The following is a 13,149-nucleotide window of genomic DNA, read 5'->3' as shown; positions in this document are numbered from 1 at the left end:
GTAGGAAACAGAAAATAACCTTGACCCTAAAAGCCAGGAAGGGAAGCCCCAGCCAAGCTGGAGGCACCGGGACAGATGAGCCAGCAAGTGTGCCAGTGGCTTGCTGGGGTGGCCCCACGCTGCAAGTGTGGGCAGCCATCTCTGGGGACAGCCAAGGGCCTGCTTACCTCTCCACATCGAGGCAGGAGGGTCAGGTGATTCAGGAGGAGCCCTAGGGTCTGCTTGCTGCCTGCTCCCTGTGCGCCACCCACCAACTGAGCACCCACACCACCCGTCTCTGTTCCACATTCCCTAGAGCCGGAGCGGGGGTCTCTGCTCACCATGGGGTGCTCCAGGGAGAAGCGGGAGGCTGCTCCAGTGTGGGGTGTGGCATGTGGGGCCCCAGGTTTGGGGCTGCCAGGGCTGTCGGGGCCCTCGACCCCAGGCCAGAGGAAGGGGCTGCCCAGTGGTGAGGGGGCTTGTGGGCTGAGCGTCTTCATCTCTAGCTCCAGTTCAGCCTCCAGCTCGGCCTCCTCCTTGGCCTCCTTGTTGCTCTCCTCCAGATGCTTCATCAGCACGGCAATGACCACGTTGACCAGCACAAACTGGGCTGTCAGCACGAAGGAAACGAAGTAGATGGGGGAGATGACCGTGTTGTAGCAGGTGGACTCCTGGTCACAGTCCCGGAGGGTGTCCTGGGGAGGCAGGTTAGAGGAGTGAGGTTGGGAGGGCAGTGGACAGAGCTTTCACAGGAAGTCAGGTCTCCAGTGTCACAGAGCTTTGCAGGGGAACAAGGAAGGGCAGGAGGAGGGCGTGATGGTGTCCGAGGGGCAAAAGAGCATGAGCCACTGTCCTGGGAGGTGTGAGTTAGAGAATGTCTTGGGGAGAGGGAGTCCCGGAGTGTTCCAGCATGGAGGGTGGAAGGTTACATGCTTTTATTCACATCGAGTTCCACCTGAGCCAAGAAGTGGGGCCGTCTCCTTGAGGCCAGAGCCAGCCCTGGGAGGGGCCTCACTGTGGGGGGCTCTCACCTTCATGATGCCATTCCAGTTGTCACCTGTGGAGACTCGGAAGAGGGTCAAGAAGGCCATGCCAAAGTTCCGAAAGGTGGCATGCCGGCCCAGGCCCTCGCAGGGGTGCGTCTCATCACACTCTGAGGAGGAGGGAAGGGAGAGAGGCTTAGTTAGCCCAGGAGTCCCTGAGTCTCCAGCCCTGGCTCCTCTGCCCTCCCTACCCCAACTCACCCAGATCTCCAAAGAGCTCCACGCCCAGAGCTGCAAAGATGAAAAACAACAACATGAAGAGAAGTCCCAAGTTCCCCACCTGGAAGAGAGGAAAAGCAATGGAAAAGGTGCCGCTAGATCTCTGAGCCAGCTCCCCCCACCCCTTTGGAGAGCACCCTCTCCTTCCCGAGAGGACCTTTCCCACCCACTCCCACCTCCCAGCTACCTGGGGCAGGGCCTGCATCACTGTGTCCAGGAGTGCCCGCATGCCCACAGCCATCTTCAGTAGCTTTAGCACTGCAGAACAGAGCAATGTCATGAGCTAGCCCTTCTAGGTCCCAGGTCACACAGCTGGTGGAGCCAGGGCCAGGGCCGGGGCTGGGGCTGGTGGGAGAGCCAGCCCCAGCCAGCCAGGCTGCCGTGGCTTCACCCCCACCCTTCCCCTTAGGCAGAGGCTAGAAGAAAGGCTCATGGAACCCACACCCTCCTCCTCCCTAGCCAGTCAGAGCTGACCTCTGCTGTCTCCCCTTGAGCAGGTCACTCCGGAAGAGTGGCCATGGTGGGCAGGCAGCTGGCACTGACCTCGGGCAATACGCAGCACCCTCATGATGCGGATGATGGTGGGGTTGATGGGCAGCGAGGCATTGACCTCAATCTCCTCCAGTGTGATGCCCATGATGGACAGCAGCACAATGGCCAGGTCCAGCTGGTTCCACCTGAAAGCCCAGGACACAGCTCCCTGAAGGGGGCACTGCAGAGGAGGGGGTAGTTGTGGCAACGTGAGTGGCACATTCTCAGCCACAGAAAGGAGAGTGGAGGTCAGCCTGTCCAGCCTGTCCATCCTGCAGAGAAGGTGTGGTTTAGCTACGGTCACACAGCCAGGTGGTACCACAGGTAGGGTTAGGACATTAGTTCTAGCCCCTCTGCTTTTCATCTTCATTCATTTGCTGTTTTATCTAGTACTTTTATGGTATTTGCTCTGTGTCAAGTGCTATTTGATAGACTTTACAAATAGGAACTCAAAATCTTCACAACTCTGTGATGTAGATACAGTTATTATATCCCATTCTACAGCTGAAGAAACTGGGAGAGATTAAGTAACTTAAGTAACTTACCCAAAGTTACCAGCGTCTAAATGGTAGAGCCAGGATTCAGATCTGGTCCAGGCAGTCTGGCTCCAGTCTAGGCCACACTGATTTTCGCTGTTCCCAGGCCCTTTCTCAGCAGGCTCCCTCTCTCCCCTCCCATTTCCCGGGCCCTGGATATCCCCCCACCCACACTGCACCATCAGCCCTGCATAGGTCCTGGAGTGGAGTCTGAACCCCAAGAGTCAAGAAAGGTCTTCAGGCACTAGATCCTCTGGGGCATCTCCCTGGGAAACATGTGCCCACTCCTCCATCCCTCACCCCCACTCCCCTTACCTGTCCTGGAAGAACCGTCGAAAGCCAAAGGCCACCAGTTTGAAAACTGACTCCAAGACAAAGATGACAGTGAAGATATAGTTGCAGATCTTCAGAGCCTCATCCAGGATCTGGCAAGGATGGGGGCAAGATGCAAGATCTCTTAAGGCCCAGGGAAGATGCCCGTCCTGATCCTTCCATCATTCCTCCCAGATCTGGGAGACAGGGTGAGTCTAAGGGGAACTTTGCTCCCTTCTCACCATGATGGCTGATCATTGGCCACCACTCTAGGATAGAGGAGGTTTCTCATTCACAGGTATGATCCAAACTCTGTGTTGAAAGATCTCTCTCCTTGAGGGATGGTGAGGAGATCACATGAGAATGTGCTGGAAGGCACGGAATGCTAGAAGTGAAAGGGGTCTTTGCGTTGTCAATTCAGTGTCCCTATTTACAGATGGGAGAACTAAGATGTGGAAGGCAGATGATGGAAGCTGATTTCAGAAGTAGCAAGAGCACAGGTGAGGTCTGGAGCTGGATACTGACTAGAATCTAAATTCCAAAAGAGTAGACACAGATCTGCCTTCTGTATCCTCACAGGTCAAGAACACTGAACATCTTTATTTATTTAAGGTAACAAATATCTGCTGGGTGAAGAATCCAGGTCCTTCACTTCCCAGTTAGTTGGTCAAGTCAACTAACCTCTCTGAGCCTCACTGTCCTCACCTGTAAAACCAAGACAAGACTGACCTTCACAAGTCCCTGCAAGTGGTGCCAGAGGATCCCCTGTAGGGGGCCAAGCACTGGCCCGAGGTGCCCTGACTCGGGCTGGGTTAGCTTCACCCACAGGCTCATGACGAGGTGGGGCCCAGAGGGCCGGTCACTCAGTCCTACCTGGGGCTGCTGGTAGTGCTCCATGGCCATAGTGACCACGTTCAGCCCAATGACACCCGTGATGAAGAGATCCAGGTAGTGGCTGGTACACAGGTGGTGGACGAGGAGCCGGAAGCGGGAGTAGTCTGAGTAGTAGGGTTTGCACTGGGCTTCTGGTGGGGCAGCAGGGAGAACAGAGCAGCCATTGGGCCCTGTCCACTGTGCCCCCTCCACCCACAGTCCCTGACAGCCACCAGCCTCTAATGCCAGAGCTGAAACATTCCAGCGTCATCAGCATCCTCGCGCTCCACGTACTGCTCTTTTTGGGCAGGAGCCCCTCTCTTGGTGTTTCCCCTTCAAGCATTTGTTCTACTGGCTGTGGTTGGGCACAGAAGGGGTCAGGACATGCGGAGCTCCCCACCCACAGTAGACACCGGGTGAGCCCCCTCCCCGAGGCAGCCTCCAAAATCCAGCAGCCCCTCGTAACACCCTCGACTTGGTGTTCTGCAGTAAGGTCTGATCAATAGACGAAAAACAACTGATCTTATTGGCTTCAGAGGAAGCTCCATCAATGGAGAGGTGAAGGCTCTTACTCCTTTACCGAGCTTAGACTCTTGAGGGGAGCAGAGGAGATTACAACAGAGCTGGGATTTGGAGATAAAACTGGAGATTGGAAATTGGACGTCTTCTTGGCTGACTGCACTGACCCGCTCAGAGGGCCTCCCACGGTGGGGGCAGGGCCTGGGACTCCTGAACCCTCATTCGGGAGAGGGCAGAGGGGAGGCCACAGGGCTCACCCAGTTTCTAATGAGGCAGTGCCCAGTCTGCTCCTGGGGACCAGGGCAGCTTCCCCTGCAGGCTGGGCTGGAAGCAGGAAGCACTGTCTGAGATCTGTCAGAGGCATCGTATTTCTCTTGTAATTAGTGAACCACTTAGTTATAAAAATTATCATACCAGGTTGACCTACTAAGCAGGCAGAACAAATCTGGGGGCAGGAGATTACAGGGGGCCCCTCCTCCAGGTGTGAGGAAAGGCCATACCAAGTTGGGGATACATGTCATCAGAGGCAGCCACAAAGAAAGAAGAGGCACCGCATGGGGGCCTTGGGGCAACCTCAGGTCCCAGACAGCTCTTCCCCCTCAGGAAGTCTACGGCGGAAGCCAGCCAGGGCTGTAGCCTCTGAGGACTGTGCCAGGGCGGCAGGAAGCTTTGGCTCAGACCAGCTTGGTTATAACTGTCCTTTCCCATGCAGGACTATTAAACAGAGAGGTAAACTGAGGCAAGGAGTGGCCTGGGTGGACCCCCACCAAAGGCCGAAGGAAGAAGAGTACCCGAGAGCTCTCATTCAGCCTCACCAGCTGCCGCGCTCCAGCATCAGCCTTGAGGTGTGGATAACCGAGAGGCAGAAAGTCCCAGTGTTCTGGTGCACTGTAGGGTGCTTTAGGCCATATTTTTGTTTCCAGAGATGGGCCAGCCAACCATGACTTTGCTCAGGCAGCCCTTTGGGCCCCCAGGGAGATGGGGGTGGAGAGGCCAGGGACAGGGGACAACATAAGGCCACAGGTCATCCACACAACGATGCGATCACGGCAGGTAGACCTGGTGAGCCAGCCTCTTCCTTCCTTCCTTCAGTACCCACAGAACAAGAGGGCGCTAGTCGCCCAGCGTTGCCTTAGCAGCTGGAACTCTTTCTCTGCATTAATCTCCATAAGTGCCGAGAGCACTCGATCCCATTATGCTAAAATATGAATGGAGAATTAACTAAAATGTTTGAATACAATTAGGTTAGAAAAAGCGGCTCCTTATTAGCCCTGTTATTAGCTGAGACAATGCAGAGGACAGGTTAGAGAGTCCCCCCTCCCCTGTCACCCCAGTCTGTCCCTGTAGGCAGCCCCAGGCCAGATGGAGCTGCTGCTGCCTCCTCCTGGTCTTGCTCTAGGAGCCAAGGAGCAGGTGGAGGCCCAGAGGGAAGGTGGGGTAGGACGACTGAGGCAGGGCATCTGTTCACAGAGACCAGTCCCAGGCCCTTGAGGTGTGTACAGAACCCCTCTACCCTCAGCCCTGACCCCAGAGCAGCAGGTGCCAAGGCTGCCAGAAATCCCTCCATTAGAGCCCAGGTCCAAAGTGCACCAGGGCCAACCTGATAAGCATCTCCTTGGCCAATCCCTTTGTTTTACAGAGAGAGAGAGGAGGCCCATCAAAAAGTTAGTTATGTACACATTGTAAGGAGGCGACCAAGCCAGTACCTGAAGAGCCCCTCACCAGCTGCCAGGTGGGTTTGGACACAAAGCCTTGGGGCTTTGGCCCAGAGGGTGCCCTCGAAGTTTGCCCAAAGGCTCTCACTATTGCGCTCCGGATGATGTCATCTGTTTTGTCCCTGGCCCTCGGTTCTGCAGACAAGAACCCGGGCTCAGAGAAGAGACTGAGACCCCCTGGGCAGAGCCTTGGGTGGGCCTGCTGCTCTACCAGCTCCAGCTGTAGCCCAGGAGGGGATCTTGACCGGTGGTCACTGGCACTTCGGCTACCCTGGCCCTGTCTCCCTGCCTCCTACCTGTATGAGTTACCTTAGGCAGAGAAAATACCAGAGGCAGACAGTGAGGAGAAGAGCACCCCCCCAGGACTGCCCAGCCCCCAGTCAGGGGCGGGAGTAGAGGAGAGGTGCAGGAGGGGGCGCAAGGCTGTGAGTGAGAGCCATAGGCACAGTGAGTTAGTAGGGGTCACTGGGAGCCCGGGGCACAGCCAGGGCAGAGGGTTTGCAAAGGGGAGTGGTGGAATAGGAGGAAGGCAGGGGTCACTCCTAGGGACACCGGCCCCCATGACAGAGGCCAATTTCAGCTGCTGTAGCCAGGCCTGATCAGTGGGTCCTGGTAAAAGGAGAGAGGGCAAGTTGGAGGCAGGTGCCACAGGAGGCCAAGGGGAGCCGATCTGGTGCTGGAGGCAGCCCCGTTTTCTCCCTCCACTTGGAAGCTGGGCTGGACCGAGGTGTCTCATCAGGTCTTTTTCCTGATAAGCAGACTCTTCCCTTCAGCCTTTCCCTGGGATCTGGCTGTTCTGCTCCTGCTGGGGGCAGCACAGGGTGGCAGAGGTGCTGGCAGGGAAGTATGGTGCACACGTTTGATTCCAGCAACTCCAGACTAGTGGGTGTGGCTTCATCCCCATCACACCATTGGGTACCCTGATGCACCAGCATTGCCGCGCCTTGTAAGCTGACTGGAGATGCAGACGCTCAGGTCCTACCCTGGACCACTGTGAGAGTTTCTAAGGTGGGGCTCGGTTATGTCCTCTGGGGGATTCTTTTTTTTTTTCTTTCATACATGATATTATACATGTTATGGGGGATTCTTAGGCACAGGAAAGTTTGAAAAACTCTAGTATAGACCACGCAGAACAACAGGTTTAGGTAAGAGGGATGGGGTGGTCTGAGCCCTTGTCTGGGGCCTCCGAGTCTTCATCACCAGCGGGAAAGGTGAGACACTATTGTAACCAGTGTATATACCTGCCTGTGCCCACAGGACCATGGCAGAATGTCCCCAGAAGGGGGTGCAGTATGAGAGTCAAGAGAGTGCTTATCATTAAGTGGGTGTGTCAGAAGATGGTCTCAGGGGCCATGGAAATCCGCATGGGTTGACTCTTGGGGGAGAAGCCTCTGAAGCCAGACCCATGGTGTTCTGGTGCGAGTGTGTTTGTGTGGACACATCAGCGTGCAGACCAGGTGAACCCATAAGGGAGGAGCTGAAGGCCACGTCCCCTCACCCTCCTCTCATTCCTTAACATTAGGAACTCACAGTACAGCCCAATTCAGAGATGTGGGCCCAGGCAACCCAGATAAAACTCGGCTGGAGCCTCCTGAGCCCCCGGGTGGTCTCTCAATGCCAAACATCATCATCCCACCCAGGGCCCCAGGCATGACCTCTCAAATGGCAGCTCAGGGGTTCCCCTTTGATCAGGCAGCCCAGCACCCACAGGGTAGTGTCTGCAGGAGCCTGGCTTCTGAGGGAATTTGGAAAAGTAGAGAAAGGTACAGCCCATGGTTCCCAGTCTGGAGTCCCAAGCCCTCAACAGCCTGAGGAGGCAGTCACATGGGGGTCCTGAGGTTCTTTTCAATATTTTAAAAAGCTTACATGCAATCATACACACGCCTGTGCTAAGACCCCACAGACTAATTTAACGGCAAAATGGTCTTTACCATCGTTCAATGTGAAAGCTTCTGCAGCTCATAAGTCCTGATTAGCAATTAGATGTGTCTTTGATTAGGAAAACCAGTGAAACAAAGTCATTACTGACATGCTCTCAACTTCAGAGAAGATCTTTTACATTGTGGGGTCTGTTGTAGAAGATGACAAGGGGGGCCCTTAGGGACAATCAGGTTGGGAACCGTGGGGTGGAGACATCGGAGGCTGTAATGAGGCCCCACAACACTTCACAGATTCTCAGAACCTCTGAACCACTGTCTGGAGGCCGTGTTGGGAGAGCAGGGGCCAGAGGACTGGTGGGGGGTGGTGGGGGAGGGTGCAGGCAAAACCAGGAGGCCCCTCCCAGAGACACAGCTCTCAAAGAAAATGACCCAACTCACTCCCAAATCTTTGGCTTTTGGGGGAGAAGCTTGTGGCTAACTCAGATCTTCTAGTCCCAATTCCTGCTGTTTGTAGCAATGATGTGGCCCCTGTGATTACTTAACTATTAATGAGTCTGTTCAATTATTCATTGTTACATTTTTGAAACAAATCCTTTCCCTCTCTGCTCCTCTCATCCTGCTTGCTTGGATCAAAGTCTCCCGTTCAGACAAAGGGAGGCGGGAGAGATTTGCAGCTCTAATAATCGAACTGTGTGACCCAGGAGGAGGAACAGGAATGGGAAGAGGTGGCAGAGGGCCGGGAGCAGGGCCTCAAAAGCTGGCCAGATAAGGAGGGTCCACCAAGAGAAGTTGGCTGGAGGGGAGTGGTAAGGCCCTCACCTCCTGTCCGGCTAGCACAGGCCTACGGGACACCACAGAACCCAGAACCCCTCACCCTGAGAAGACAGAATCAGTGAGCCATGGAGAGGGAGCAAAGAGGATGCCCGCACACATGATGTGGGCCTGACCGCCCGGGGCCATACCCTGGAACCCACAACCCCAGACGCAGTACCTGGCGCCGCGCTGGCTGAGCTGCCGGAAGCAATTACATCGTCCAGCATTAGATCTAAAAGAATGAAACACGACATCGGTCACTGGCCGGACCAGGTGGGCTGGGCAGGGCCCCCTCGGCAGCTTGCTTCCCCTGGGCTGTGACCCTCACTCTGCCTGTGAATAGGGCATGCTGAGCAAGGGTGTCGGGTCCTAAGTACCAGCCCCAAGCTCGGACACAGGGCACTTGAGGAAGCTGAGCAATTTGGCCAGCTCATTAGGGTCACAGGGGCAGGGAGTCGGAGGCACGAGGAGAGGAGGAAGCCTGTCCTCGGAACAGATGTCCACTCCCCGTGCTGTGGCCTCAGCTGCACCCGAGAAGGCTGCAGACCCCAGAAAGGGAGCCAGCTGGTCAGGCAGGGCCACAGGTACCTCCTGCCAAAAGAGTTCCATCTGCAGATGTCCTGCCGAGAAGACAGACTGCAAGGAGGGGCAGACGGAGCAGGGGTGGGAGCATGGCTGCTGGGGGCAGTACACCTGCTCGGCCTCAGTCGTCCACCAGGAACAAAGTTGGGACCCCTATCCAGAGCTGCTGCCTAGAGGTCAGAGTCCTCACCCTGGAGCAGCCCCTCTCACAGGGCGCATCAGCTCTGTCCCGCCCGCTTCCATTTCACAGCCCCCAACAGCCCTCCCCTGGCTCCAGATGCCCTAGAGCCAGGGGCTGGGGCACCACAGCCCTCCGCCTGCTTGATAGTGCTCACATTGTAACAAACCAAAGGGAAAACGCAGAGCACCACATACATCTTATCAGCGTAAGGAAGACGGCTTGTGAAAGGGTGGAGAGAAGAGGGAAAACCCGCAGACGAAACAGAGACAGACACACAAAAGCTTAGAAAAACCCACACATAAAGACACTTGGAGAGACGTGGGCGACTGAAAGAGAGTTACGCTGATTGATTGCTGAGCACCAGACAGACAGGCAGGAGCCCTGAGATTGGGAGGCGACTCGAGTGCAGACACACCTGGAGACACACGGGGACACAACAGGACCCGCACTCACGCCTTGTGTCCGGGAATCTGCAGTCTTTCGCTTAGTCTTGGCCACCCATAGTAGGAGTGTGAGGAGGCCTGGGGTAGGGGCCTCACCCGGTCAATGGCAAGAGGTGTTGGAGGTCGTAGATGAAGGGCTAAAGGGTCTAAGGCCAGAGTGTCATGAGTTTAGAGTTCCTGTGACCTCAGACCCTCCCTGAGCTGGGTGGGTATTTTTGAACAGCTTAGCGAAAAAAAAAAAAAAAGTGACAGTCAGGAATCCAGGGAGTTTTGCTGGAAACAGGGAGAAAGGAGCGGCCTGAGGTTTGCGCGCCACGGCCCATCTGCATGGTCTGCCAAGGCCTTGCCCATCAGCTACAGACACTGGGCAGCCACAGGTTGAAGGTGTTTGCTCACCAACCGTGGGGTGGGTAAGGTGCCAAGTGCCAAGGTCAGGGTCCCTGGATACAGGCACAGGGCAATGAAGCGGGGTTTTCACCCCATGAGGCTCCTCTCGGAGTCAGGCTGGGAGGGACTGTGCATCAGCTCCCGTTGGCATCATCTGGGGAGCATGATGCTGAGACCGGGAGGCCCGCAGAGGGGAGCTCCCCTACCCCACAGGGCTGAACTGGTCTGCTTCATGCAGGCTCTAAAGGCTGGCATGCTCTCGCGGGGAAGGAGGTGGGGAGGGGGTGGGAGCATCTTCTCCCTGCCCCAGCCCCAGCCCCTGGCCCCGACAGTCGCAAGGCCAAGGCCAAGTATGGCTCAGAGAGATGTGGAAAGACTACCGACCAGCCATCTGCTTCTCCTTACTCCTTCTCTTTTTCTCCAGTCTCCGTAGACGCTTCTCCTCCCGCCGCCGGGCCTCCTCTTCCTCCTGGTGCTGCCGACACTTGTGGAAGTTCTCCACCACCACACCAACGAACATGTTCAGGACAAAGAAGGCCACGATGAGCAGGAACGAGATGAAGTACAGCAGCATCCAAGGGTTGTGGTTCATGATGGGCTGGTGGGGAGCAGGAAGGACAAGTGAAGATATTAGCCTGAGGGTAACTGTCACAGGTGCTGCCCCCCAGCCTGGGTTGCTTAAGACAGGGCCTGCATACTCAGTTATACACAGATCCATCAGGGGATGTCAATGAATGGTATGCATTTGGTGTTAGCCGGTAGAGAGGTTTGGGGACTGTGGCCAAGTAGACAGTGGATATTTTATCCAAAAGGTGGGGAGTTGCTTCTTTGTTGCAGTCGACTCCTGCCCTTAGGGAATGCAAGTCCAGTGTTTCCAGATCTTTGGACTTGAGCAGACCCAAATCTGGATTTTTCATGTGAAACTTGTCAATTTTTAATTGTTTAATGGTAGTGTTAGTCACTCAGCCATGTCTGACTGTTTTGACTCCATGGACTGTAGCCCGCCAGGTTCCTCTGTCCATGGAATTCTCCAGGCAAGAATATTGGAGTAGGTTGCCGTGCCCTTCTCCAGGGGATCTTCCCAACCTAGGGAATGAACCTGGGTCTCCCGCCTGGCAGGCAGATCCTTCACCATGTAAGCTACCAGGGAAGCTGTTTAATTGTTTATCACTAATTTAAAAATTTAAATGTGTTGCAAGCCAATAAAGCAAGCCCACATTTGTCCTCAGGCCACCAGTTACAGCCTCTGATATTAAGACGTAATGCCTCTTGGATGGCATTTTGCCAACCTGCTTTGCTGTCTTTCTAACCGCTGCCTGCACGCATCACACCTGGAGCTGACCCATCGTGAGTGACCTGAGTTCAAAGATGGAAACTGCCCACCTCGGCCCTACCTGCTGGTCCACGCCGACAGCATCCAGCCCATCATACATGATATCCACCCAGCCATCCTTAGAGGCCAGCACGAACAGGGACATTAGGGCCTGGGGGGAAGGGGAGGAAAGGACCATTTGAAACCTAGGGTGTATAGCCAAGACACCCACCAGTGACCCCCAAAGCACCTCCTGGTGATAGCTTGGGGGACCCTAGGCCTTCAGAGGTTAGCCTGGAGTCACACTCCAGGCTCCATGAGAGTTCTCTGTCCCAGGGCTCCATGGCTGCTATGAAGCCGGAAGAGCCATGGGAGAAACCTCAGCCAGGTAGAGCAACGGGCCCCAGAGTTCTGGAAATCCAGAAACCAAACCAGAGTGGGGCAGGGAAATAAACCAGCAAAACTGAGCGAGCTATTTCATTTTCTACGTTTCTGTTTCTATGAATGTGGAATGAGAAAAAGAATCACCTTGACAATACACCTGCATCTTGTACCGTGCTAAAGAAATACATCATCTCACTGCACGGAGAGCCCGCTAGGACCCATTCACTCATGATGAAGCAGGTGAGCCAACTGCCCAGCATGCATCATTAAGCATGGACTTGCATCCTCCCCAGACTCCTGCCACCTCTCCCACCTCCACCTTAGAGCCTGGGACTCACCTGGCCGAGGTTGTCAAAGTTGTATTTGTGCCGGACCCACCGGTAACTGGCCTCAGCACAGTCAGACTTGTTCGTGATGTTCCTGGTGTCCTCGCCCTGGCACACAAAGAACTTCCCTTTGAAGAGCTGAACACACACATAACCAGAGACACAGAAAGCAGTGAGCTGTGAGCACAGGAAGCCCAGACCAGCCCTGGGGCCTAAGAGCTCCAGGTACACCCTAGGTGAGGGCCAGGTGCTCGGTCAAGTCAGAGACATATGGACAGTGAACTCCCCTGCAGGCATCCCTTCCTCCAGCTCCTCGGAGCAGAGTCCCTGGAGAGGAAGGGAAGGTCCTAGGGGAGGGGACTGGGAAAGGGTGAAAGGAGGGGACAGTCATTCATTTCCTACGAAGGGGGAGGCCAGTGATTCTCGAAGTGGGGTCCCTGGACAGCAGCATCAGCATCATCCAGGAACGTGCTGGAAATACAAATTCTCAGGACCACCCCAGACCCACTGAATCAGACACACTGCAGGAGGGCCGAGAGATCTGGTTTAATGGTGGGGGCAGGCAAGGTATATGGATTCCACTCACGAGATGAGGAAAACTGAGGCTCGGAGATGCAAATTCACTCACTAAGTTTATACAACCAGAAGGTGGTGAAAAGGGGGCTCAAACTCAGGTCCTTCTGACTGGAAAGCTCACCCTCACCCTAGAACGGACCAGGCTATGACTGTGGGGAAGGGACTGAGGGACAGGAGGACCAGGGAGCCTAAGTAGGCCCGAAGTAAGAAGTGGAAGGGGCACCGCGTGTGCAGAGAGGCACCACACAGTCTTAGCAAATGTATTCTGGCCTGGTCTCTGGAGCCAGAGAATTTGAGGAAACCCAAGAAGACCTCCCCTGCCCAAGGCAGAATGGAGACCCCAGAAAGCCAAAGGAGGGGACAGGGAGGGGGACAGCCAACCAGAAGCTCCCTCTGGCCCAACAGCCAGCCGTCTATGCTATAGCTGAAATGTCTGGAGCCTGGAGCGAGGAGGGGTAATCTGGAGGAGAAAGATGAACGGGCTCCCCTGGCTCCCGGAGGTGCCTGCTAAATCCTGTAGGCAGCTCCCTTTCTTTTT

At 55.4% G+C, this 13,149-nt stretch overlaps 1 protein-coding gene across 35 annotated transcripts in view; it reads right to left on the bottom strand.

Moving 5' to 3' along the window:
* Positions 1 to 13,149, bottom strand: part of CACNA1G (calcium voltage-gated channel subunit alpha1 G) — a 61,402-nt gene that overhangs the window by 7,320 nt on the left and 40,933 nt on the right. For 6 of the 35 annotated variants that reach the window (XM_086358159.1, XM_086358165.1, XM_086358166.1 and 3 more), the window contains 11 exons: positions 12,048 to 12,173; positions 11,408 to 11,497; positions 10,419 to 10,611; positions 8,599 to 8,652; positions 3,494 to 3,645; positions 2,624 to 2,733; positions 1,785 to 1,918; positions 1,429 to 1,499; positions 1,224 to 1,302; positions 1,011 to 1,132; positions 321 to 674 (listed from right to left, as the gene is read on the bottom strand). In XM_086358159.1, the coding sequence (XP_086214285.1) occupies positions 321 to 674; positions 1,011 to 1,132; positions 1,224 to 1,302; positions 1,429 to 1,499; positions 1,785 to 1,918; positions 2,624 to 2,733; positions 3,494 to 3,645; positions 8,599 to 8,652; positions 10,419 to 10,611; positions 11,408 to 11,497; positions 12,048 to 12,173 (1,485 nt within the window). Of the gene's footprint in view, positions 1 to 320; positions 675 to 1,010; positions 1,133 to 1,223; positions 1,303 to 1,428; positions 1,500 to 1,784; positions 1,954 to 2,623; positions 2,734 to 3,349; positions 3,646 to 5,718; positions 5,863 to 8,598; positions 8,653 to 9,524; positions 9,773 to 10,397; positions 10,612 to 11,407; positions 11,498 to 12,047; positions 12,174 to 13,149 lie in introns of those variants that run through there. The other 29 variants (XM_086358162.1, XM_086358167.1, XM_086358163.1 and 26 more) reach the window with 17 other exon arrangements.

This window comes from Bos grunniens, chromosome 19, assembly GCF_055505025.1.
Source record: "Bos grunniens cultivar Pamir isolate PY7600 chromosome 19, Bosgru_T2T1.0, whole genome shotgun sequence".
NCBI lineage: Eukaryota > Metazoa > Chordata > Mammalia > Artiodactyla > Bovidae > Bos > Bos grunniens.
This window is presented reverse-complemented; position numbering and strand designations above follow the sequence as displayed.